Source organism: Vicia villosa, unplaced genomic scaffold (assembly GCF_029867415.1).
Source record: "Vicia villosa cultivar HV-30 ecotype Madison, WI unplaced genomic scaffold, Vvil1.0 ctg.002690F_1_1, whole genome shotgun sequence".
Classification (NCBI taxonomy): Eukaryota; Viridiplantae; Streptophyta; class Magnoliopsida; order Fabales; family Fabaceae; genus Vicia; species Vicia villosa.
In genome coordinates this window covers 103111-130736 of record NW_026706007.1, presented here as the reverse complement: position 1 = coordinate 130736, position 27626 = coordinate 103111, and the positions used below count along the sequence as shown (strand labels likewise).

Genomic DNA, 27626 nt, shown 5'->3' with positions numbered 1-27626 from the left:
ACCGACCCCCCGGACTCTAGAATTTTTAGTCTAGGTGAATCTCCACACTTAGCAAACTCCTAGGGTTGATTTGAGATCTCTTTCCCCTCTCCTACACGTTAGGACAATTAAAAAGTTCGTGTGATATCGTAGGAAGAACTGAAACAAAATTCATCCCATCCCTGGGGCATTCTACTTCCAAATTTCGCGTGAAGGGTCTAGCGTGCCGTCCTCCCAAGTGAAACGGGGAGGTAAAAAAAACGACACCACAAGTGGCATATAGAATGCAACTGCCTGATCAGTCTAGGATCCACCTTGTTTTTCATGAGTCGTTATTGAAGAAAGCAGTTGGAGACTATCGGGTTCTAGGGGAACTTCCCCAAGATTTGGAACTCACAAATGAGAGTGATGTGTATCCAGAGAAGGTCATGGGCTCTAGGTTGACTGTGAAGGGAGGAGTGATTGTGCATCAAAGTCTCATTAAATTGAAGCATAAGACACGAGAGGATGTGACATGGGAGCATAATGACGTGTTGTAGGGTCAATTTCCAAATTTTTTCCTTGAGGACAAGTTTGTTTCTGTTAAATATGCTTGGATCTCAACCCCAAAATCTACCTCAAGAGGTGAGGTTGCCCTCACATATTTATACACCCAACAGTCCGGGAACCTTAGCAATGTGGGACTTCAAACAAACTCTAACAAACACAAATACCAACTTCAACACCCACCCTCACGCCTAGCGTGTAGGTCTGGGTCAAATGCCCACATTGCAGTCCTTAACCCGGCTCTGATACCATGTGAAATATGCTTGGATCTCAACCCCAAAAGCTAGCTCAAGAGGTGAGTTTGCCCTCACATATTTATACACCCAACAGTCCGGGAACCATAGCAATGTGGGACTTCAAACAAACTCTAACAAAACCAACTTCAACAGTTTCTATGGAGGCGGGAGTTGATAGAAAGGTGGATCAAGTGGTGGGCCTTGACAGTGGGCCCAAGCCAAAGGTTTGGAGGGTTTACAAGATAAAGAAAGGGAAAGGAATAAGGGATAATGACGTGGCTATGGCTGTATGATTTGCATGAGAGGTTTCCAACAGTAGTGGGTGGAGTTAGAGAGAATAATCAGCTTAGAATTCTGTTATTGTGCGGGGCTACATTCACAGTGATTTGGGAGCACTACGTGCTACGGGGGCTGATAATGGCTGTCTGTCACTATCAGTTTGTTATTTTGTCATTATCCATTCTCTTACTCTTGTTATTGATTCTCCATTAATTCCAGTGCAGTTTTCTTCCATTCTCTATTTTTTCTCCACTGTTTGCTCATATTTTTACACACCAACCCATCATCTATACTCCAATGTTGCCTTGTTGCTGTCATCGGACATCACTGCATTACCGGAAAAGTTTCTCCTCTATAGTTTATGAACTTTGTGGTTACAGTGTTGATCTCATGGAAAATACATTTGGGATGTTCCATCTCTATGTGCATTTTTGAGTTATGCACATAGTAGTAAATATAGATTTTTATATTTTGCTTCAACATTGGTGGAAGGTGATATTATTACATTTTTCTTAAAAAAAAAATTTAACGCAGAAACTTATTTCATTTTATGAACAAAAACCTCAATTCAATGAATGCTATGATGAAAAAATTACTATACTGTCTTCGCTGCCACCAATGATCCTTCTGTGTTGGAGCCGATGAAGAAACCAGTTCTGATACGAGTTACAACTATTTGCATGGTTAAAACTTAAAATATGTTCGTCCGACCAATTGAATTGTAATTCAAATGAAAGTATGAGTTATTTATATTTATGTTATGGGTAGTTTGATTAGTTATTTGTTTGTAACTGATAGCTATCAATGAACTATGTGAAACAATGTACAACATCTTATGGAGAAACTAAATAGAAAGATAAGAACTTAGAAACAGGAGAAAATATCTTATTAAACCTGAGACCTCTCAAACCTAAATTTTTTAGAAAATGGCTAACAGTTCAACTCAAAGAAGAAAATAAACATTAGTTAACCAATAGAATTTTCAACACAATGAACAATACTTTGTTTAAAAAAAATGGATAATTAGAAGAAACACTTTGTTTCCACCATACTTTTGCTCTGTTTATGATAAAACAAAGACTTCTAGTATTTACGAAAAGATTCATACTAACTTCTAATCCTGAACAAATTAGATTCAAAAACCAATTGGCAAGAAAAAGTAAAACATAATATTTTTTGTGATTATCCAACGCTATCAAGAGGATAATTAATACTTTAGTTTGTAGAATAATATCAACATCAAACCTTCGCAAAATATTCACTGCTTGAAAGCTGAATCAAAATGGAAATCAAGTTGCTGCTACGTTAAATTGTTATCTTTTCAATTCCAACCAGAGGCCACGACATTCACCCATGCTGCCAATGAAGGCGGCAATAAGTATGACACAAAAATCTAATCCAAGTAATATAATTTACAGAAAAAGTAAAAAAAAACAAGAGTAACTTCTTAGCAAAGAAAATCTAAAAGCCAAAAACATCTTACATTTTAGAATTAAAACTTCAGTAAAAGACAATGCATCCATAACGGGGGAAGAGATTCCTCCTTTTTATTGAGGACCTTGATAAAACCTTCAAGACAACAACACAAGGATCCACTTTCTTACAATCTCTCAGATTGATCTCCTTTAGTTGTGTGCAATTTTCAACCACACTTATCACTCCTTTTTCTGTGATATAATGACAACGTGTTAGTAACAATTGCAAAATTCCACGATAACTCTTTGAGATCTCATATATGGTTTTATCACGAACACTTGTACCCGACAAGTTCAACACCTCTAGATGGTAAACTAATATGTTCATTTTTAGTCGTTTCACTTCATTGCAATAGGCCAAGTTTAAATGTCTAATCTTGCAACATTTACTTAGAACTTGACAAATACTTTTTTTAGATACGCGATTGCAATAACTCAAATCAAGATGCTGCAAATTGGGGAAAATATTAGCAAACAATATGATGCTTTCTTCGTCAATCAATAAATTGTGAGCCAAATGTAAAAACTTTAATTGAAGGTTGACATGAAAATCTTTCAAAGAATAAGAATTTTCTTCACTCTCTCTTCTCATATATGTGTGTTCCATTGTGATCTCGCCTAGTGAAGGACAATTTCTAATGAGTGCAAACAAGGCTAATTCTGTGAGCTTGGAACATTGACTAAGGGTTATAGATACCAAACCCGGAAGAAGTAACGACAGCTGGGCAACATGAAGGTTATTTAGAAAATGATTACCTTGAATATGCAAATGTTGTATCCCATGACACTTGGATAATAAACCATAAACTCCATCGTAACTGTAGCCGATACAATATTCAAGAACAAACCTCTTTAAAGGAATAACTTCCCTTGCAATCGAGTAGAGCAAATCATCTGAGATTTTTGAGAAACGTAACTGAAGACAATTCAAGCCCTTCAAACTGACTAATGAATCAACGTAATTTGCATCCTCTTGCTTAATTCTGGAAAGGGATAAAGATTTCAATGTTGGTCTGTCACGGAGAGCTGAAGCAATGATTGCGTCGAGATCATGAGAGTCGAACCAGAGGTCAAGGGAATTAAGATTGGAGAATCTATGGAAAATACTGCGGAGAAAACAAAATTGTCGATGAAAAATTCTGATAGAGAATAAGAGTCTGTTGGTGATGGAGAGGAACTGTTTTGAGACTTGAGATAGAGATTTAAAGTGGCGCTTGCTGTTGTGCTTGATGAGGAATGTGAAGACATGTTCCCAGCAGTCATCGGGTAAATAAAAAAGAGGTTCGGAAAGAGACTGTGGTTGTTGTGAACATTTGAGACACTTTCTCTTCTTCCTTTTCATACCAATAGTGGATGACGCCAGTGGTTGCAAACATTTTTTAGAAGTTTTTTTCTTCTCTTTCTTAGTGAAGAGGAAAGATTTGTTAAACTTCTTCCTTTTGATATTGAAGAAGGATGGAATGAAGCGTCACAATTTTGAGACGTAAGGATTTGGTCAAGTGGGAATTAAAATATAAATTAGGTTAGTTACAAAAAAAAAAAGGAGTACTGAATTTTGGGATTTTCATCTAAATCTTTTTTTATTTGGTTTACTGAATTAGACTTGTTAGAATTTTTTTATTATTATTAAGAGTGTTAAGCTTTTTTTTTTTTTTTGAAATAAGAGTGTTCAGTTTTAAATATACTAATTTTTTTAATATTTATGTTGAATTAATTTTAAAAAAATAAGAAAGTAATATATTTATTTTGCAAAAAAAAAAAGAGCTATTAGATTAATTGAAATACAATAATAATGTAAAGATATTTTACATCAGTCGTATATCCGTGCATCGTACTATTCAATAATATTCATGACAAAAATTACATAAAATTAATGTATAAATCGTATAGACAAATTAAATATGAAATTTGTCCTACTTTTAACTAAACACTTATTAAATATTAAAACAATAAAAATTAAATGGATTTACTCCTAAATATACTGAAGGACAATGTTAAGATAATTGTTTTATTGGATTAATTAAATGGATTTATTATTATTGAGATGTTACTGAGAGTATTTGAAATTGAGAAATAAAATAGTTAAAGTTTAAAAGTACTTCTGTTATCCCTACATTTCCTTACTTTTGAGAAATTTTTGACATCTCTTTTTATTTATATAATATAGTTATTATTACAAAATAAACTTACATAAAAAAATATTGACTCTTTTAAAATAAATAAAAAGAGTAATAAAAAATATAATGTGAAAAAATAGAGAAAGAACACTGAAGGCTATTTTTTTTATTGCCTATACAACTTACAAAAATTATGTCTAGTTGATAAAATTATACCAACTATAACAAATGCTAAGGTGGCAAAAAAAAAGTTAAAAACATCTCGGATTTCTTTGTTTACCCTTCAATTCTATGTTAAAAGCAATAACAAATAAACATTACAAATTCAAAATTAAAGGATTGGTTATATTGCACACTAACTTCCCCGTTCAATATATTTATGCTATTAATATGTTGTTTTTAAGACAATTTGAAATAATTTAAAATGAAATATTATTGATGTAACACAAAAAAAAAATCATGCGTGTAGATAGCTATAAAAACAGTAAATGCTAGACATGATACGCAAGTCTCAATCTCAATATTTTCATATAATGGAACAACTTCTACATCATTTGATCATCATTTGTTAAAAATATATATATTGCTGTTATTGGAAAGTATATTATGATTAAAAATTAATATTTGATTTGCACTTATTGTTTTCAAATTAAACATTATAAATGGTCAAAAAGACTTGAATATTATGGATTAAGGAAAACTAAAATACAATTGCGATCAAAACAACAAATCACCCAACTTTCAATTGAAAGTTAATTCGGCGCGATATAAAAAAAATTACAACCTTTAAAAACAAATAAAAAAAATAGAGTAGAATGTACCAAAAATAAAAATAAAACAATTCAAAAAGGTAAGAATAATAATGTTAGAAACTCTATGTTGCACAATGTTGATTTTAATATTGATTTTAATATGTAATCTTTTAAATATGAGAGAGGAGCAAAAATTTACTTTTAAAAGTTATAGGATTATAATTAAATATGATGTCAATTAAATCTTTTTTATTTAATTATATTCAAAATATCATCTATGAATGGTTGGATGTAATCATGATATAAATTTCTTTTTATGAAAGGGAATACCAATTAATCTCTTTTATTGATATAATATATCAAAATTGAATTATCAAATAAAATAACATACCAACTTTAATACCATAACAATATTTAATTATTATGACATTAAATTATGTAAAATACTATTCTTACACCATTTTTTATATTAATACTTACAAGGTTACACCAACACTATTCATCGTATTTATACGATGAAAAGTGTTTTTGTTTTAAATTTATTTTATAACACACATATAAGGTTGTGTCATTAACCAACTTCATCATTGCATCAATCAAAAGAATATGCAATAATAATATGCTCTTTCAAAGGTTAATCACAAAAATAAACCTTAAAACAATGTTCTGCCGCGGCGCATTCTCGTTTTAACCTAACGTCTTCATCAATGGATCCTCTGTTTCCTCACATTCTTTTTCCTAAAACCTCTATTCTATTCCTACTATCCTCAATCCTCCTCTTTCACCAGGTTTTGTTATTCCCGGTCCGAGTAAATCTATCAAGTCTTTTGTTGAAGCGCTTGGTAATGTGTGTGATATCCCAACAAGTCAGTTGATGGTGCCATGTGTGAAGGGAGAAAGACTCTCTATCTCCATACCAGAAGAGAAATATTTATTAGGACTGGACTTCTGCAAACATAACCTCCATGTAAAGATTTTGTGGCCTAAATGATCCAGACCTCTTAAGGTGGTTTAACTCAAAGTGATGGTTTCGTCTTTATGAAGCTCTATCGCGAATTAGGGCATTACTTCACTCGATAACGGTTTATTCGAGTTCACTTTCTCCAAATTAGAGGACGTAAGAAGGGTTAGGTCTTTATCTTCATGGAACTTGAGTCCTGGAGTGCTAAAGTTATTTCCGTTGACGCAAGATTTTATCCCAAACAACATTAACCATACTTCTGCACAGGTTTGGATGAGAATTCATGGACTCTCTCTTCATAAATTAAATTCGCTGTAGCAAGTAGTCATGGTACCCCAATCTGTATAGATTCGACTTCTAACAAGCCTCCGGTTGAGAGATCCTTCATACATTTTGTGAGGGTGCTGGTGGATATTAAATTGATGAATGAGTTAAGAGACAAGATTTTAGTTGAAGGATTTGGCTATGCCTTCTTTGTTGATATTGAGTACGAGAAAATTCTAGATCTCTCTCACTGTTGTAAAGCTTTGGGTCACTCTGGTACAAATTGCAGGAGGAAAGCGCAAAGGAGGAAATTGACAAGGGAAAGAAATCAGAGCAGGTGAATTTTAAAACAAAGACTAGATCGAACCAAAGTTAGAAAGATTTTCTAGTTAGTGAAAATCAACCACAGGTCATGGGGGTCTTATTGTTTCTATCGTTCCAATGGAAGAACCTTTTGGTACGATCTCACCAATTTTAGGTGTGGGAGCTATTGATAATAGAGGGATGAATGAGGTGGAAAACATATGTTCAGAAGACTCTAAATTCGTGGGAGCTATGCAGCTCATCATCCCTGAAGATACAATTGAAGGCTCCAAAAATCCCGAGTTTCTAAAGAACTCTTGGGCCAATATGGAAGATGGTAAATGTAACACCCCTCTAATACCCCACGGCAATTAACAAAATTAAATCAGAGTAAACATGCAAAGGGTGTCACAATTCAAAAATAGAAGAAAACACACGTTCGGCATATGTCATGCATTCACTGAAACATCTGAAATTATAACTCATTAGATAAAAATCATGTTTACACAGCGGAATCAAATCATCAAGTCAACATTACATTGTTAATGTATCAGACTTCAAATAAAATAAACAATAGAGTTATAATCGAAACTCAAAACATCGCGTCCCCAGTGTTACATCTATCAGAGCATGACACCGACACAACAACTAAACCGACTTATGAGCTAATCATCACCAAGTCGAAAGCAGCTATCCTCAATCTGAAAATGTCAACAGTAAGGGTGAGTCTCATCACAGTTAACAAATGTTATTGCATCTTAAATAACAACAGATCATAGTCATATCATTCACCCAATTGCATCATATTTAGATTATCAGGAACATCCATCATTTACACAATGCCAACAAAACACATCTTTCAAACAGACAATCATACTAAACATTAATTCAACAAAACACGCAACCAACACATCATCAATATTTATAACACTGGAATACTTTCAATCATGTTATAAAAGTATGCATATGTATGAACTGACACTATGCATGTGGTACCAAAATTCGTGAATCATATTCACAGGACTTCTCTCTACGATACTGCCCTTCAAATCGCTCACACCCCACATGGGCACACGATTAACCTCATCAAATGGGAATAACCCATGACCGATACAACGTCATCAAGATACGACCCTGCCGGCACAGATTCCACATAATGGGAATCATACCCTTCACTGATCCAACACACCCTTATGGATACAGTATCATCAATGAACATGAATGAATGCAACATATACAACATACTTATACCATCATCATCATCATCATCATCAACATCATCATTATCATCAAGTATGTTTATATACATTAGCATCATTCAATACAATCAATCAACATCATACAATTCTCAACAATTCATCACATCATAATGTTTCTCAAAACAACATCTTATATTGTCACATTTCATCATATATGTCAACAATATATCATCCAATTAAACAAATCGTCACATGATTAATATTTCAACATAGCATGTATTTAACACATTTCATCACATATATGTACAATACATCATTCACCAAGACATAAAATCATATTTAAAAATAATTGGATTCACACCTCATTCCATCATTTAAAACACGTAGACTATCTCGTAAGATTCATCGTGCTCGAAACGGCACTAAAAACGGACCTACGGTTCGAAAGTTACACATCATTTAACTTTTCCAAGAAAACAACTAACGCTACAGCACGCGGCGCAACCGAAGTTCGCGGCGCGACCTGAAGCACACAAAACACGCTCGCGGCGCCAACCTATGCACGCGGCGCGATGCGAGAAAACAAGTACGCCTTCGCGGCGCCAACACGGGGACGCGGCGCGAACTGGCAATTTCACAGACTTTCAGGTCTGCGTCAGATCCTGCGATCTCACCCAATTTGAGTCCAAAACTGACTCTAAACATCATATACATGCAGTTAATCATCAATTGCATCATTATTCATCATCACACATCAAACAACACATAATCAATCAATAATCCATGCAATTTTCATCAATTCATAACCTCCCTAAACCCGACATATAATCCAATTGACTCAACAACATCCCTAATCAATATTATTATCTAAGAACACGATAATAGATGATAACCGGAGAGTCCCCCCTTACCTTAGCCAAGAGTTCTTGATTGGTCTCTCCCTCCATTGCTCCTCTTCACGTACCAGCTTTCCAATCCCTCATCTCCTCTGCTCTGCTTTTTCACGTTTCTTTCCCTTATTCCCCATTCTTATTATTTTATAAAATAAACTTTAATTGGAATAAGACTTTTACTAACATAACACCCCCTCATTCCTTAACATCACACATGGCCCAACACCATAACCATCCTTTTCCAATTAAATTCTACAAATCACCAATAATTTTAATTATTAATTAAATTTCCATTTAAATTAAAAATTAAAATATACGGGTGTTACAACTCTCCCCCACTAAAAGAGTTTTCGTCCTCGAAAACATACCTCAAGTAACCAGCTCGTATAAGAGTCCTCCACCTGACTCTTCAGCTCCCAATTAACATTACCATCGGTCAATCCTCAAAATCCATCTGACATAACCAACAGGAAACATGTTTCATACATTCAAATCTCAGTTCTTACGTCGCATTTGACCATCCAAAGGTGTACCACTCATTATATCTCCAAAAGGTTAACTACAATAGAACATTGAGGCATAACCCATACAATACGCTCAAAAGCCGAGTAATACAATTACACAATCTATAGTATGATCACACTGATCAACACTGCAGTAATGCATACCATCTACCAAACATACCAACCTTAGACATACTCTTCCATCTGAGCGATAAAATAATACTTACACTTTTCACCAACCGCTTCCTTCAAGAAACTCAATACTCATATTCCTATACCATTGAATTCCAATTATCTGACTCCTCTTAAGTCAAGCCATCGATTATCCAACACTTTACATTCCGTTTTTTTTTTCGCACTACTCTGATTACTCATCACAATCATCTATACCAAATAGATTTCTGAGTTTCACCCGATTCCGACTCTCTTTACTCATTCGTTTCAAGAATCATTCTTCTTCATTCATGGTACCAATTTACCATTCAGTAATACTTACTCGCACTCAAAAACAATTTCCAGAGTTACTACATCTATTAAAACATCTTAACCATCAGAACAAGTACACACACAAGTAATTATAATCACGCTCATCAGCCTCAATACGCCATTTCTTACAAAACAACTCAAATTGAGTTTCGCTCTTTTCTAAGAATTAAATCAATTCCTCCTTTCATAGAGTATAATTCCTCATTATATCTAGAATCTACAATAAACCCTTAACAACAACACAAAATTATTACAACGTCATATAGCATCAACTCTTCGTTTTAATTTCGCCGAATACATACTCGTTAACTACGTACAACCGTAATAACATATTCATCATCTCGGCAATTATTCAAAAGAGTTATAATTCTTCGACACGACATCCTTACATCCACTGGATTCTAAATCCAACATACAGATCAATACATATTCTCTATGTAGGCTTCCGACATATTAATTCCTCACTTGCCACAAGTAGTACTCATAACACTACTCTACATCACACTTTCACTGCGCGACTCTGATTACTCGTCTTAAGTCATCATCCACCATGTTGCACTCTTTCATATTCACTTCTTCATAAGTTCACACAACATAGTGAGTGATTATTGTCACGGCTTAGCATTCATCACATCTTATACCATTAAGGTAACAAAACAAGTTCGTCTCATTTATATGATTTCCGTCTACTATCAACAAGAGATTAAGGGTGATCAAGTCCTCAATTTGTCAATATTAGTTGAAAATCATATTTAAGCATAAACCGTCGTTACTACATAATAGTGTCCCTTTCCGAGTTTGCACCCAAACTCATTAACATCGTCATAGTCCAATAATTCACTACGGTGTCCTTCTAGAATATCCTTCTGAAGCTCAAAACATCAGTTACACAAATCCAATCACTCAACCTCATTACATCGTTTTCGTCGATTCTGAATTCACCGCCTTTACTTTGGTAATTCAAAGTCAACCTATCGATCAACTCAACATCATCTTTCTGACCTTCTCTAATCTCGTTAAGAATACCACTAGTCATCTTCTAGCATACTCAATCTAACACTATTAGGAGTGCCTTCACATACTAACTCAAGTCTCTAAATTGTCCAATTAAATCCAACTCATTCATCATTAGCACCGACATTTTAAAGACTTCTTACGCAACACAATAGCACAACATTCACAACTCGTGGTTTTAATCCAAATTCTATTACATCCTTCACGTCCAAATATCATCCCACTCGGAATCTAAACAAAGTCTTCCTCACGTCAACAAATGTTAGAAATTCCCTACAATTCTTCTTTTATACTTATCGATACTTTGCCATCACAAATACGATTCCAAGGGTTCTAAAGTTTACTTCACCTTTACTACTAATTTACTCATTCACTAAAATCCATCGGTATTCAAATCATCTTTGTGACCGAACATCTCGTCGACTTATTCATCAACAACATGTTCTACTCCACGTCGTTTCAAACAATCGCGGTAGTAGGCATTCTTATTCAACAAGTTTCACGCTTCCATAACCGACTTCAGAACCTCTCCTCATAGGGTCACTCTACTGTATTTATAACTCTTCCATAAATTAGAACACAATCCCTCCTCCTCGTAGGTTCAAACGGCACATTAATCCGACACTCGGAACTCAAGATATGAATTTTCCAATCATTGCCCGAAAAATGCAACACTGACATCATGCAGCGACACTCTATACGATATATCCAAAACTCCTCAATTGGTAAATTCAATTCTTAAAATTACTCCTCAACAAACCTTCTAATTATTCCTTCGATCCATTCAACACTGACACTGACATCCCGTGCAGTACCAATAAACAAGTCTAGTTATAAGAACAAGAGTAACCGTAACTTCACCTCTTTCCAACGTCATCCTGTCACAATTAAATATGTTACAGCTGCTGCAACTATTTTTATAACAAAGTTCATCTCGTTAGTTTTCCGACGCTTCAAACGGAACTCAATTCGGATGTCCAGAACTCCAGTTATGAATTTTCGAAGTTCCGCAGCTATTCAGCAATTTTCCTGCGTTTTGCTTACGAAAATCTCTCTCCAAAACTCATTCTCTTCAACCCTATTACATTCCAAACAGCCCCTTATCGTACCTCTTCACTTCCAAACATTCTTATGACTTAAGCAACACATCCTATCGCCGAAGTGTGATTTCTGGAACATTACGACAGCAATCCTCTTTGCCAACTTGCAGCTGAATCTCTTCCGAGACGTAAAGCTACTCAACTGACATCTTCGCAGTACACCAGTAGAGCTGACACACCGCAACTTTCCAATTTCCTCCTCTTACAATAACTGTCAATTACCTCTAATCATCTTCCTTCAAGATGTTCCAACTCAATTCCCAGTGAAGTCTTAATTCCATGTCACCTTCAACTCGGGAAACAACAAACTCCAACAACGCTCGCACTGTTGCCAACAACAGCCTACTGAATCAATCTTCTTACAACTGAAACATGACCGAGAAGCGAAGCTTCTCCCCCACTTGTTTCAATCCATCACCTGCAACAAACAACCAAGTACCGATAGTGATTCACTCACATGTCGCGTACCAAGGGATAAAACACCAATAGTATACAACTGTCGTGCAACTCAACTGACTCGACAATTGGCCGGACGGACCGACCTGCTCTGATACCACTATTGTAACACCCCTCTAATACCCCACGGCAATTAACAAAATTAAATCAGAGTAAACATGCAAAGGGTGTCACAATTCAAAAATAGAAGAAAACACACGTTCGGCATATGTCATGCATTCACTGAAACATCTGAAATTATAACTCATTAGATAAAAATCATGTTTACACAGCGGAATCAAATCATCAAGTCAACATTACATTGTTAATGTATCAGACTTCAAATAAAATAAACAATAGAGTTATAATCGAAACTCAAAACATCGCGTCCCCAGTCTTACATCTATCAGAGCATGACACCGACACAATAACTAAACCGACTTATGAGCTAATCATCACCAAGTCGAAAGCAGCTATCCTCAATCTGAAAATGTCAACAGTAAGGGTGAGTCTCATCACAGTTAACAAATGTTATTGCATCTTAAATAACAACAGATCATAGTCATATCATTCACCCAATTGCATCATATTCAGATTATCAGGAACATCCATCATTTAGACAATGCCAACAAAACACATCTTTCAAACAGACAATCATACTAAACATTAATTCAACAAAACACGCAACCAACACATCATCAATATTTATAACACTGGAATACTTCCAATCATGTTATAAAAGTATGCATATGTATGAACTGACACTATGCATGTGGTACCAAAATTCGTGAATCATATTCACAGGACTTCTCTCTACGATACTGCCCTTCAAATCGCTCACACCCCACATGGGCACACGATTAACCTCATCAAATGGGAATAACCCATGACCGATACAACGTCATCAAGATACGACCCTGCCGGCACAGATTCCACATAATGGGAATCATACCCTTCACTGATCCAACACACCCTTATGGATACAGTATCATCAATGAACATGAATGAATGCAACATATACAACATACTTATACCATCATCATCATCATCATCAACATCATCATTATCATCAAGTATGTTTATATACATTAGCATCATTCAATACAATCAATCAACATCATACAATTCTCAACAATTCATCACATCATAATGTTTCTCAAAACAACATCTTATATTGTCACATTTCATCATATATGTCAACAATATATCATCCAATTAAACAAATCGTCACATGATTAATATTTCAACATAGCATGTATTTAACACATTTCATCACATATATGTACAATACATCATTCACCAAGACATAAAATCATATTTAAAAATAATTGGATTCACACCTCATTCCATCATTTAAAACACGTAGACTATCTCGTAAGATTCATCGTGCTCGAAACGACACTAAAAACGGACCTACGGTTCGAAAGTTACACATCATTTAACTTTTCCAAGAAAACAACTAACGCTACAGCACGCGGCGCAACCGAAGTTCGCGGCGCGACCTGAAGCACACAAAACACGTTCGCGGCGCCAACCTATGCACGCGGCGCGATGCGAGAAAACAAGTACGCCTTCGCGGCGCCAACACGGGGACGCGGCGCGAACTGGCGATTTCACAGACTTTCAGGTCTGCGTCAGATCCTGCGATCTCACCCAATTTGAGTCCAAAACTGACTCTAAACATCATATACATGCAGTTAATCATCAATTGCATCATTATTCATCATCACACATCAAACAACACATAATCAATCAATAATCCATGCAAATTTCATCAATTCATAACCTCCCTAAACCCGACATATAATCCAATTGACTCAACAACATCCCTAATCAATATTATTATCTAAGAACACGATAATAGATGATAACCGGAGAGTCCCCCCTTACCTTAGCCAAGAGTTCTTGATTGGTCTCTCCCTCCATTGCTCCTCTTCACGTACCAGCTTTCCAATCCCTCATCTCCTCTGCTCTGCTTTTTCACGTTTCTTTCCCTTATTCCCCATTCTTATTATTTTATAAAATAAACTTTAATTGGAATAAGACCTTTACTAACATAACACCCCCTCATTCCTTAACATCACACATGGCCCAACACCATAACCATCCTTTTCCAATTAAATTCTACAAATCACCAATAATTCTAATTATTAATTAAATTTCCATTTAAATTAAAAATTAAAATATACGGGTGTTACAGTAAATATCTCAACATCCAAGGAAGAACAAACTTACATTGAGTTTGGAAACTTTAAATCAGTTTTATCCAACACTCAAGTAAAGAAGAAAAGGAAAAAAGTCAAAACCAATGATGCTACCATTAGCAAAGCCAAAGATGGTTCTCAAAAGCCTTCTTGATGAAGTACCTCTTCTAAAATGTGTGGGGTCGGCCCGATTCCCCATCTAAATTGTCTCTAAAAAATTTGCTCAAGCTTCATAGCCCAGATTTATGTATTCTTGGTGAACCGTGGATGAGTCATCTGAAGTTTCCGCAGGCCTTCTGGGATAAACCTAATCTTAAGATGTTTACGGTTATTAATAGGAATCAGCTAGCTCCTAATATTTGATGCATTTATAAGAAAGAGTTTACCCCTCATGTACATCCCACAACTGATCAAGTATTATCTTTTTCCATCTCTATTGACAACTACATAATCTGTTTTGCGAGAGTTTACGCCTCCACCTGCTATATTAAAAGGATAGGCCTTTGGAATGATTTATATTAGGCCTTATTACTTAATAAGTCTCCCTGGTGTCTTATTGACGATTACAATTCGATTATGGGCGCACATGACCGTCGTGGCTCAAACTTCCCTTGGAACCTTCATATGGAGGAATTTAAGAATTGGAAAGACACTACTAGAAAATTTATTGTTAGTGACCGATTTAGTGACAGAAAAATTTTAGTCACTAATTAGCCATCAAAAATTGATATTCATGAGCCAGTTTTAAGAGGTCACAAAATCGATCATTAAAATAAATCAGCCACCGATTTTGAGACAAAAATTTGGTGACCGCGTATTCAGTCACGAAAAAATATTTTTATATACAATTTAATTTATATATAAAATTAGAGACCGAATGCAACAATCGAGGCCAAAGAAGGCGAGGGGGTGGTTGCACCACATGCAACACTCGAGGCTGAATATGGCAAGGAGTGGTTGCCACATCGAAATGAGAGGGACCCTGAGGTCGTGCAAGTACAAAATTGGAGAGCCAAGTAGTGTACTTGGCCTTAGATATAAACCTGGCCTCTAAGAGGTCTTTTACAGCTAGTTCGGCTGCAGCCGTTTTTTCTGGTGACTGTTTTCTTCTTCTTTGAGCGATGGCCTTGCAGGTCGGATCGATGGTTAGGTGATGGCAAGCCACTTCTGGGTCAAATCCGGACATTTCTGCAGCGCTCCAGGCGAATAGATCGGCGTTCTCACAGAGGCAAGCTTTGAGTTGCCTTTTGGCCAGGTTTGGCTGGTCCGACCCGATCTTTACTCCTCTGGTCGGATCTTCTCCCAAGGCTATGAGTTCAAAGTCTCCGTCCGGAATTGGTCGGAGGATCCCTTCGGATATCCCTGAGTTGATGCTCTGCTCTGTCGAGGTCGACAGTGTCGATGCGGGGCATAGATTTGTTGGTTTTTGGAGTAGCACTGGTTGGTGTCTTTTCTTGGGACGGTGTCTTTATCGCGCTCAGGCCCTTGGCGGAGGTTTCGAAACACCTCCTGGCTGCTTCGATGTCGCCGTTCAGTGTCGCTACTTGTCATTTGGTCGTATAGTATTTGAGCTTGAGATGTACGGTTGAGGGAACTGCGATTAGTTCGGCCAGAGTGGGGCGTCCGAGGATGCATTGGTATATTGATGGGCAGTCGATGACTAGAAACTGGACTTTTACTGCCCTGGTGGTCTCTGCCGACCCGATCGAAACTATGAGTTCCACGAATCCCCATGGCTTGGTTACAGTGCTATTGAATCCTTGTAGGTCCGATCCTACGTATGGTGTAAGGTGATTGTCGTTCAACTGCAACGTTTTGAACAGTTGGGAGTACATGATGTCTACTGAACTTCCCTGGTCGGCCAGAATTCGTCGTACGTCAAAGTTAGTCATCCTTGCTCGGATGAGAAGCGAGATGGTCGCGTTAGGTGCTCCTCTAGGCAATTCCCCTTTATAGAAGGATATTGAGGATAAACTGCCTATGGCTTAGTCGGAGTTTGAGGCTATGTTTGCGCTGGCCGAGATTAGCTCGTCGAACTTGCGTTTTACGGATCCGACGGTCAGCTTGCTGAAACCTCCGCCTGATATGACCATTGCGGACGGGAACCTCTCCCATGTGTTGTGGGAGGAATATGTGATTGTTGCGTTGGCCCAGTCAGAGAGGTAAAAATCTTTCGGCCTGGTAATGCTCATGGCCACTTGCATGGCGGGTGTATCCTCCGCCGGCTTTTCCTCGGTGACTGGCTTAGCTTCTCTAGCGGTCTCCTTCTTCTTTGCATATTACTTTAGATGTCCCTCTCTGATTAATATCTCTATGGCATCTTTAAGGTGGATGCAATCCTCAGTGTTGTGCCCGTGGCCTTTGTGGAAACGGCAGAATTTCTATTTATCTACGTTTGGCCGGGCGAGCAAGCTCTTTGGGAACCGGACCTTGCCCGTCTGAAACTCGGCGTTTGCGCATTCGTTCAAGATGCGCTCCCTTGACGTGTTTAGCGAGGTGTACTCTCGGAATTTCCCTGCGGGGGCTTTGTAGTCCTTGGGGTCCCGTGTCTTATCATCCTTCTTTTTGTCAGTCCCTTGGCGAGACTCATCTTGGCGGGCATTTTTACTGCTCTCTTCGTGCCTGGAATTGCGGACAGCGTGGGCAGCTTCTTTCTCCTCATACTATATGTAGGCTTGGGCTTTGAAGAAGAATTCGTCAAGAGTGGCCAGTGTTTCAATCCCGACGGCTTTAGCGAAGTCTGAGCGTGGTCGGAGGCCGCGTTCGAGCAAAAACTTCTTCATATGGGCAGTGGTGGATACTTGTACGGCTTCTTTATTGGATCTTTCTATGTATGCCCGTAAAGACTCGTCCTTTCCTGGGATAATGGCTTCCAAGGAGGCTTCTGACTTTGGGTGTCTTCGGGAGGCCGTGAAATGTCTGGAAAAAAGCTTTCCGAGCACCCTCCATGATGTGATGGATTCGTCTGGCAAACATTTATACCAAGTCATGGCTCCTTTTCGTACGGTGGTCGGGAACAAACGGAATTTAATGGCGCCGGGCACTCCTCTGTAGTCGAGAAGGGCGTCGATGTTCTCAATGTGCTCGTCTGGATCTGTGGTCCCGTCGTACGTCCCTAACGGATGGGGTTTTTTTAGACCGGTTGGTAGGGGAGCCTCTAGAATTGCTTGGGATAAAGGACCGCGACGCTCTTCCTCGTCGTCGCTGGCGGAGGGAGAGATAGATCGACTCTGGCTGCGCCTGCGTCGCCTTCGGTTGTCGTCGTGTTTACCCGAGGGTGACCTAGATCTCCTTCTTGGTCGCGGGGACTGCGAGCGATGACGGGAATGCTGATCGCTCGATCGTTTCTTGGAAGATGGGTCCTCATTCTTCGAGAACGGGTTTTGTGATCGGGTTTTGACATATTGATTTGTAGATATAGCCTTACTTGAGTGACAAGTTTTATCATCGTGAAAACTTATCATTACTCACAACAATAAATAGTAACACTTCTATGAAAAAAGAAATAATTATTTAGTTATTTTCTTTTTAACTAGCTAAATGCTCGTGCTATGCACCAATTTTTTATTATATATTATTATTTAAATGTTAATAAAATAATAAATGAATGAATAATTAAACTTATTTAAGAAATATAATAGAGATTTGTGTTTTGATGGAATTCTTAAATATTTTCATGTAATTGAATGAAATAATTATATTTATCAAAAACTTTTTTATTTATCTACATCAAACTGTCAAATTTAGCTTATACAAATTAGAATCATAATTGATTTTGTGATTCCAACAATTATTTTAAATTTATGAATTAATGACAAATATGTGTTAGCTTTATTTTGATATTTATTAAAGATAATTTGTATATATATTCTTATAATATTAATATCGAATAATTGGATTGTACTTTTGTCTCATGTTTTTTTATTAATCAATAATAATTAAAATTCTCACATATTTTTATGTATTTATGTATAAATATGTATCTAGTAATGACAAATATTTTTCCGGTATTTTGAACTCTGACATATTTAATTCTATGAGTTTGGATCACATGATACTAAAATATTGATTTTTTTTTAAAAGAATCCAACAATGGGTTCCCTTACAAAGATCACAAGACAATCCTACATTATATAAGAGATCTCATACTTTTAAAATTTTATCTAGAGGAGAACATATTCAAAAGCGGCTAACACAAATATAGAAGGTAAGGTCTAGTCTGTCCTTCTATTTATGGGGAGATTAAGGTGGATTTTATCCTCAACGAGGGTGCTCTCCATCTTTTATATTTAGCCGGAGAAATTTTGTGAAATATTCTTTATAAATTTATCAATAATAAATACTTGTTTCAAATTTTTTCTATGTATTAGTGATAAATATTTGTTTCGTATAAAGTTTAATGACAAATATTTATTTCATATTTAATATATGTTTTAATAGTTTATTTAATAAATAGTTTTTTCGAAATTAATGTGACAAAATCTAACCAATATTTAATGACTTATTTCAATAACAATAATGTATAAAAAATTATAGTTAGTGTATTTTATGAATTATAAATTTATATAATATTATTATTATCATTTTGTTTTTTATTTATAACAAATTAAAATTTCATTTAATTTGATGAATTTGTGAAAAATGTATGTCCTGTGTATGAATTGTTCAATTCAACCATTAATTTAGTGATTTTTTTTAATGAAAAATACTAGTTAGTTTAATATGATTTTAACAGATTATTTAGTAATAAACATTTGGGTCTTATATACATTTGTATGTTTCAATGAATTTTTTAGTATATCATTTCTAAGAAAATAATATATAAAAGTTATAACGAATATATTTGAAGTACTTTTATTTTGAAGTTAATAATATTAAAAACATTAATATTAATTGAAAAGTATTTGGCGTATTAATTATATATATATATATATATATATATATATATATATATATATATATATATATATATATATATATATATATATATAAAAGAAGTCAACAAACTAAAATTAATAATATATAAAAAAGTGTTAGAACACGTGGAAGTAGAGAGGAAGCATTCTATATGTAACAACTCAAAAGTAAAAAGGCTGGCAGACTTTTGTGAACCAAAGAAGAAAATTATACCCTGTACCCCTACGTTTATCCTAATACTCCTTCAAAAAAAAATTCGGACAAATTTACCCCTGTATAAATAGTAAAAATTACAAAATTTTTCACTATTTCACTCATTTTCACGGTTACACAGCGTTTGAGAAGAGGGAATTTTTTTGAGCCAAAACCGGATAACCCAACCTCGTCAGTTCCGGTTCACATTTCATTTAAAAAGTAAGTTTTTCAAAAAAAAATTCTCAGCCGGATAACCCAGCTATGGGGTTTCCGGTTCTGTTCGTTTTCTTCCGTTACCAGCCGGATAACCCAATGATGGGGTTTCCGGTTCCTTTTTTCTCAGCCGGATAACCCAATAATGGGGTTTCCGGTTCTTCTTGCCCTCAGCCGGATAACCCAACAATGGGGTTTCCAGTTCTTCTTGCCCTCAGCCGGATAACCCACCCTTGGGGTATCCGGTTCCTATTTTTTTTTTTAGTTATTTTTTTTTGTTTTTAATATCATATATTATTTTTAATAACATTTTATTTAATTGTTAACTATTTTATTTTTTATTTTTTTGTGGTTCGAAGAAGAGGAGGTGCGATCGACGAAATGCGTCAAAGAGGAAGACAACGTCGAGAGGCTGATGGCGAGGGACAGCAGGGAGCTGCTCATGAGGTTGGTCCGCAGCATCCGGCATTTCCCGGAGGACCTACTGATACATCTTTACTGGTTAGATATCAGAGGCACGTTGCCTGTCATTTATGGTTGGGCGAGGTACGTAAATATTTTCTTAAATGTTTTTTTAAATTACATGTACTTATATATTAACATATATTACAAATTATTTTCAGGAGAGACGACCAAAGCCGACCTTAAAGGTTGCTGCACGTGGCACCAAATTAATAGGATGGGTTCCGGCAATGCTCCCAAGGCAGATGGAAAATTGGTTAGTTGCATCTGGCATGTCATCTTTGCAGCATACTAGTTTGGCCAGGGTAGATACGCATCTATTATCTGCTTTTGTTGAGAGATGGCATCCTGAAACATCGTCATTTCATATGCCGTTCGCCTCTTCTCTTGTAGCAAAATTTTGACCAGTTACAAAAACATCAGTTGTATCCACACATGTTTGAGTTACATCGCATTTCTTCAAAGGAGGATCCACACCTAAATATATAAAATTAATTTAGTTTAATATATAATTAAAAAAAATTAAAAAAATAAAAAAAAAACGAAAAAAAAAAGGAACCGGAATACCCACAAAGAGGATATCCGGTTGAGACACACAACAAACCGGAACACCCACCCCTGGGATATCCGGTTACGCAAAATTGAAAAAAACGAACCGGAACACCCACCCATGGGTTGTCCGGTTTTGGATTTAACTAACCGGAAATCTGCATTTTCGGATATCCGGTTTAGGCAACGTCACAGTCCCCAACCCTCATTCGTCCGTACAAACAGTAAAAATGAAAAAATAAAAAAAATAAAAAAAAGTTAAAAGTAAAAAAAAGGAAAAAATTCGAATTTTTTTAAAATTGTAGGGGTATTGGGATAAACATTGGGGTACGGGGTATAATTTTCACCAAAGAAACGGATCTTTTGTAGGCCCATTAAGAAGAAAACAAAAAAGAACCGGTTAGTTTTAAAAATAAAGGATGACACAACACAAGGCCCACTTGTGGGAGCTATTTCCTCTTTCATACAGGTTGGTGATAATATAGAACTTGGAGAAACCATTTATTCTGAGAAGCTAATTAACAAACCTGTTGAATCTTAAATTTGTAGATGTAATCAAAAAATTATTTCGAATTTTGATTTTTCAGTGGAGAGTAAACTTCAGAATTATATTTCAAAATTGGGAGTGGTGGGAGGAGACTAAAGGATGGAAGAAAAGAAAAAATTGGAGGTATTGAAAAAACTGGCAGTAGAGACAACAGAGGGAGGGTTGGTGATAATAAAACAGTTACAATAATCATTGGTTCTTATAATATAAGGGGGGAGGTAGCTTGCTAAAGAGGAGGAGAATTTGTCAATTAATTAGAAATGGGAAGGAGGGCATGATGTTATTACAAGAAACAAAATTGAAAGAGGTTCCGGATTCAACAGTCAGAAGCATGTGGGGTATGGATGATTTTGAATTTTCTTATTCGGGAGCATAAGGCTTATCTGGAGGTATTTTAACTATTTGGAAGAGAAAAGCGGTCACGGCTCTTTTCTCTTTTAGTGGCAAAGGATACCTTGGTAACAAAGTCTCTTGGAAAGAAGGTAATTATTACATTGTTAACGTTTATTCGCCTTGTTGTTTATGCGATAAGCGGACTCTTTGGTCTCAATTATTGCTATTGAAACAAAAATATATAGATGGAGAGTGGATTATTGGTGGAGACTTTAATGCGGTTAAAAAGAGGAATGAGAGAGTAGGTAGGGGTTTTGGTAGGAGTAATGTGGAGTGGAGGGAATTCTCAAAATTTATTGAGGAGAGTGGTTTGGTGGATGTTCCTTGTAAAGGTAAGAAGTTTAGTTGGTTTAGTGGAGATGGTAAATCTAAAAGTAGACTTGATAGATTCCTAGCGGCAGATTCCTTGGTGTCTTCTTTGGGAGTTCTGGGGCAATTGACCGGTCTTAGGGATATCTCGGACCATTTCCTGGTTTGGTTGATAGCGGATAAGGAGGATTGGGGTCTGAAACCATTTAAATTCAATAAGGAAAGGTTTTCCGACAAGAATTTTATTTATTTTGTAGAAAAGGAGTGGAGGGGGTTGGAAGTGTTCGGAAGAGGGGATTATGTTCTGAAAGAGAAATTTAGGCTTATAAAAGAAAAATTGAGGTGGTGGAATAAAACTGTTTTTGGCAAATAAGACTTGGAGGTAGAGGAAGGGGTGAGTGTCTTGAATGCATCGCACGATATCGAGAGTTGGGAAGTGGAGGAGAATGAGTTAAAAAAGAAGGCAAGTAAGAAAATTTGGTTGAATTTAAAGATAAATGAGAATATGCTAATCCAAAAGGCTAGAATGAGGTGGTTAAATGAAGGAGATAATAATAGCAAGTTCTTTCATCGTACTATGAAGGAAAGGAGGAATTGGAATCATATTGACTCAATCAATTCTAATGGTGGGTTAGTGAGTTCGGTGTTGGAGGTTAAGGAGGCGGTTAAAGTGCACTTTGAGAACAAATTCAAAGAAGATTGTTTGAATATACCTACTTTAGACGAAGTCCATCTAAGTTCTTTGAGTAGGGAAGAAAGTCAATCTCTTGAGGTTCCTTTCTCGGAAGCGGAGATTAAGGAAGTGGTGTGGAGTTGTGATGGGGCGAAGAGTCTGGGTCCGGAAGAATTCTCTTTTATTTTTATTAGGAGATGTTGGTCCTTCTTGAAAAGTGATGTTTTATTGTGCTTTAAAGATTTCTATTATGGTGCTTTATTATCAAAATCCATAACATCATCTTTTCTTTCTGTTATTCCGAAATCCTCCAATCCTTTGAGCCTTGAGGATTATCGGCCCATTTGTCTGATAGGGAGCATCCACAAAATTTTTTCTAAGTTATTGTCCAGTAGAATTAAGAAGATCCTCTTGTCCATTATCTCCAATTGTCAAAGTGCCTTTATTCCAGGTAGACACATGATTGATGGAGTTCTTGTTGCTAATGAATTAGTAGATTATGCTTCGAAGGAAGGAAAGGAATGCCTACTTTTTAAAGTAGATTTTAAAAAAGCTTATGATAAAGTTAGTTGAAACTTTTTGAGATATATGATGAGGACGATGGGGTTTGGTGAAAGGTGGGTGAAGTGAATGGAGGCATTGGTTTTTTCTAGTAAGATGTCGGTTCTTGTCAATGGAAGTCCTACTAAGGAATTTGGAGTTGAAAGGGGTTTACGTCAAGGTGATCCTGTTTCTCCTTTTATTTTTGTTATAGCGGCGGAGGGTTTGAAATGTTTAATCAATAAGGCGGTGGATAACGGTGATTATGTGGGGTGTAATTTGAACGGTAAATGCTTCATTGATGACACCTTATTGGTAGGAGATGGGAGTTGGAATCATCTTTGGGCCATTAAGTTGGTTTTGAAAGGGTTCGAATTGGTCTCAGGTCTTGGTATTAATTATCATAAAAGCAAGATAATTGGTATTAATATTAATTCTCATTTTTTTGGATGTGGAAACTTCTTTTCTTTCTTGTAGGATGGAGGCAAAAGAGTTTAAATTCCTTGGAATCATTATTGGTTCTAATCCAAGAATGATCTCATCTTGGAAACCGCTTTTGGATAACTTTAGGAGAAAATAGAATTCTTGGAAAGGGAGGTTTCTTAGCTTTGGTGGGAGGATCACACTTTTAAAGTCGGTATTGAGTAGTTTATCTATATTCACTTTATCTTTTTACAAAGCTGTAAGAAGATAATTGGTGCGATAAATAAATTGCAAAGTAATTTTTTGTGGGGGGGATCGGAGGAGAAAAAGAAAATTCATTGGATTAGTTGGAAGGAGGTTTGTTTTCCTCTAGACATAGGTGGGCTTGGTTTGAGGAGCCTCGAAGAATTCAACTTAGCGCTTCTCGTGAAATGGAAATGGAGGATATTGAAAGCTACTAATTCTTTGTGGTATCAGGTTTTAAAGGCGAGATATGTGGATGTAAAAGTGAAGGCTTTGGTTGGAGATTTGAATCACAATATTCGTGCAAAAAGATCCGTGTGGTGGTCGGATATCATGTCTTTGAGAAATCATCTTCCGGAAGATTTTTTTGTTAACAACATTAAGTTTGGTGTGGGGCTTGGTCACTCGATTCCTTTTTGGCATGCCTCTTGGTTAGAAGTGGGTATTCTTAAACATATCTTTCCGGCTTTATTTTCTTCATCGCTTTTGCAGGATGTTTCTATTTCCGGTATGGATGGTTGGGTACTTGGCGAATGGAAATGGGGTGATTTTGGAGTGCAATCCGGGGCTGTTTCAGAAGTGGCAGCAGCGCGCTCTCTTGGAGCTGGGCCGGATTCGCCTAAGTGGCTTCCGACGGAAGACGATTCCTTTTCTGTTTCATCTTGTTTTCGTGAGATATGCAAGTTAGCCTCCCCGTATGGCCCGGTAAACCGCTATGATTTTATTTATTCCAATATTTGGAAGGTGGAGGTCCCCCTTAAAATTAAAGCTTTTGGTTGGAGATGTTTCAAGAATAAGATTCCGACTAGAAATTTGCTATTGAAACGAGGTATTTCTTATCTACTTTGAATCTCTTGTGTGTGTTTTGTGAATAAATTAACGAAAGTTCTAAGCATTTGTTATTGGAATGTCGGATGGCCGAAGCGGTTTGGCTTAATATGGCGTTGTGGATAGGCTTGAATTTTGAAAAGTGTCATGACTTTATGGAGAGTTTTTGGGTTTGGAGTAGTTATTGCCATAAAAAGAAGGTAAGGAGAGGTAAAGAGGGGTGCATTTGGTTGACTATTATATGAAGTCTTTGGCTAAATAGGAATGAAATCATCTTCAAAAATTCTTCTTGCAATTCTAATGATTTAGTTTGGACTTGTAAAATGCTCCTGTGGAGATGGTCTTTTGTTGGGAAAATTACTCATCCCAATTACAACTTTTATGAGTTTTGCAAAAACCCTTTGTATTACTTAAGATAGGTACAATTTGGTGAATAATTTTCTACTTTAGTGTTTATCGCCTTTTGTAACCGAGTATCTAGAACATTCGTTCTTAATCAATATAACTTACTTACAAAAAGAAATATATATAAAAAAGAAAGTAAAATAATATAAAATAAATTAAAATGTTTAAGTTTTTTTTAGCAAAAAATAATTAACTTAAAAAGAAAAGTACTTAAAATAATATAAAATGAAAATGAAAATTGCGGTCTGCTAATATCATAAAAAAATGGCATAAACAATATTTCAAATGCCAAGAGATTTGTGTGTGCTTAAGTACATATTTTGGGCAAAATAAATGACACGTGTTTTTAAAAGAAGAGTGAAGATTCATTTTGGTCCCTCACAAAAATTATGTAATTTAAATTAGTCTCTCACAATAAAAATTCGATTTAATATTTTATAATATTTAACCGGACAATATAAATTCTAAATATAATTAATCAAATTGAAATAAATAAATTAATATTTAATTGAATTGCTATTAAAATATTTGATCACTATTCAGTTTGAATTAACTAAATAATTATAAAAATTTATTTAATATTTAATTTCATTTGATTAAATATTTTAACAATTAATTGAATTACTATTATATTAATTAATTATTATTTAATTTAAATTAGTTTGAAATAAGTATATATTTTTTTGTATGTTGTTTAATTTCACTTACATAAAATTTAATTTATTTCTATTTTATTAAATATATTGAGAATTTACATTTTATTAATTTTAATTTTAAATTTGTGTATTATTTAAAATTAATAAATAATTATTTGTGTGTTATTTGAAATAAGTAAATGTTTTAAGTTAAGTATTCATCATTTAGAACATTAACAAAAGGAGTTGTGTGGTTTTCAAGGTGGATTTCGAAAAAGCTTACGATAGGGTAAGTTGGAATTTCTTGAAGTATGTTTTAATAAAGATGGGCTTCGGGGAAAATTGGCTAAGATGGATGGAAGGCACTATTTTTTCTAGCGATATGTCCGTTCTCATTAATGGTAGCATCACGAAGGAATTCAAAGTGGAGAAGGGGCTGCGCCAAGGCGATCCTTTATCTCCTTTTTTGTTCGTTTTGGTCACGGAGGTTCTTACGGATTTGATGAGAAAGGCCATCCTCAACGGAGATTTCCATGCTTTCAAGATTAACGAAGTGGAGGAGGTTAGTATGCTTCAATTCGCGGATGACACCTTAATTATTGGGGAAGGAGACACATCTAATTTGTGGAGTATGAAAGCGGTTTTAAGGGGCTTCGAGGTTATGTTGGGTTTGAGGATCAATTTTAATAAGAGCAATATCTATGGAATCAATGTAGGGAATTGGTATCTTGAGGCGGCATCTTCTTTTCTCTCATGTAAGATAGATAGCCTTCCGTTTAGGTTTCTTGGAGTTAAGGTGGGAGATAGCCCGAGGAAAATTTCTATGTGGCGGGATTTGATTTCGGTTATGAAGCATAGATTGGCTGTTTGGAAGGGTGTCCACTTAAACATTGCGGGAAGAGTCTGTTTGATTAACTCCGTGTTAAATTCCATCCCTATTTATTCTCTCTCTTTTTACAAGGCACCTTCAAAGGTTCTAAATGAGATTACCGCGATTCAAAGGAAATTCTTGTGGGGTGGGTGCGATCTTAAAAGATCTATTAATTGGGTTCGTTATGAAACGGTGTGTAAATCCCATGAAGATGGAGGGATTGGAGTCAAGAATGTGGAGGTCATAAATACGGCGTTATTAAGAAAGTGGAAGTGGAGAATTCTATCGGAAGATGAGGTTGTTTGGCGGCGTATTCTAGAATCAAGATACGACAATGTGAGGAGGAAAATGTTAATCGGCGACAAATCCGTTGTGGAGAAAAGGGATTCAATATGGTGGCGAGACCTTTTATTATCTGACAATTATGAATTGTTGTTGAAACATAATTTTACAGGTGCGTTTTTGTGTGAAGTCGGGAACGGAAGGAACGTACCATTCTGGTACGGATGCTGGGCTGATTTACAACCACTGATGGAGCTGTTCCCAGATCTGTATGTGCAGGCAGCGGCGGACGGAATGACAATAGCGGAGGCTGGCGAATTAACCACCAGCAGCGGTTGGCACTGGCGTTCGGATAGGGTGCTGCAGAACCATAACAGCAGCAGTATCGTAAACAG

At 36.0% G+C, this 27626-nt stretch overlaps 1 protein-coding gene across 1 annotated transcript; it reads right to left on the bottom strand.

Annotated features, from left to right (window-relative positions):
* Window positions 1-2361: 2361 nt before the first annotated feature.
* On the bottom strand, window positions 2362-15932 carry LOC131639580 (F-box/LRR-repeat protein 3-like). The gene is made up of 3 exons (XM_058910062.1): window positions 15790-15932; window positions 2610-3621; window positions 2362-2433 (listed from the first exon to the last, which is right to left on the bottom strand). The coding sequence occupies exons 1-3, from the start codon at window positions 15930-15932 to the stop codon at window positions 2362-2364; spliced, it is 1227 nt and encodes a 408-aa protein (XP_058766045.1).
* Between the last annotated feature and the right edge of the window lie 11694 nt (window positions 15933-27626).

Bases quoted from the DNA above. Each gene is read 5' to 3' on its own strand.
- LOC131639580 (XM_058910062.1), bottom strand. From the start codon at position 15,932: ATGTCCGGATTTGACCCAGAAGTGGCTTGCCATCACCTAACCATCGAT. The intron at 3,622-15,789 runs GTTTATATCTAA...TTTTCTCCGCAG, and splicing joins AAAGACCTCTTAGAGGCCAG to TATTTTCCATAGATTCTCCA. The intron at 2,434-2,609 runs GTTTTATCAAGG...TACTTGGATTAG, and splicing joins CTTGTGTTGTTGTCTTGAAG to ATTTTTGTGTCATACTTATT.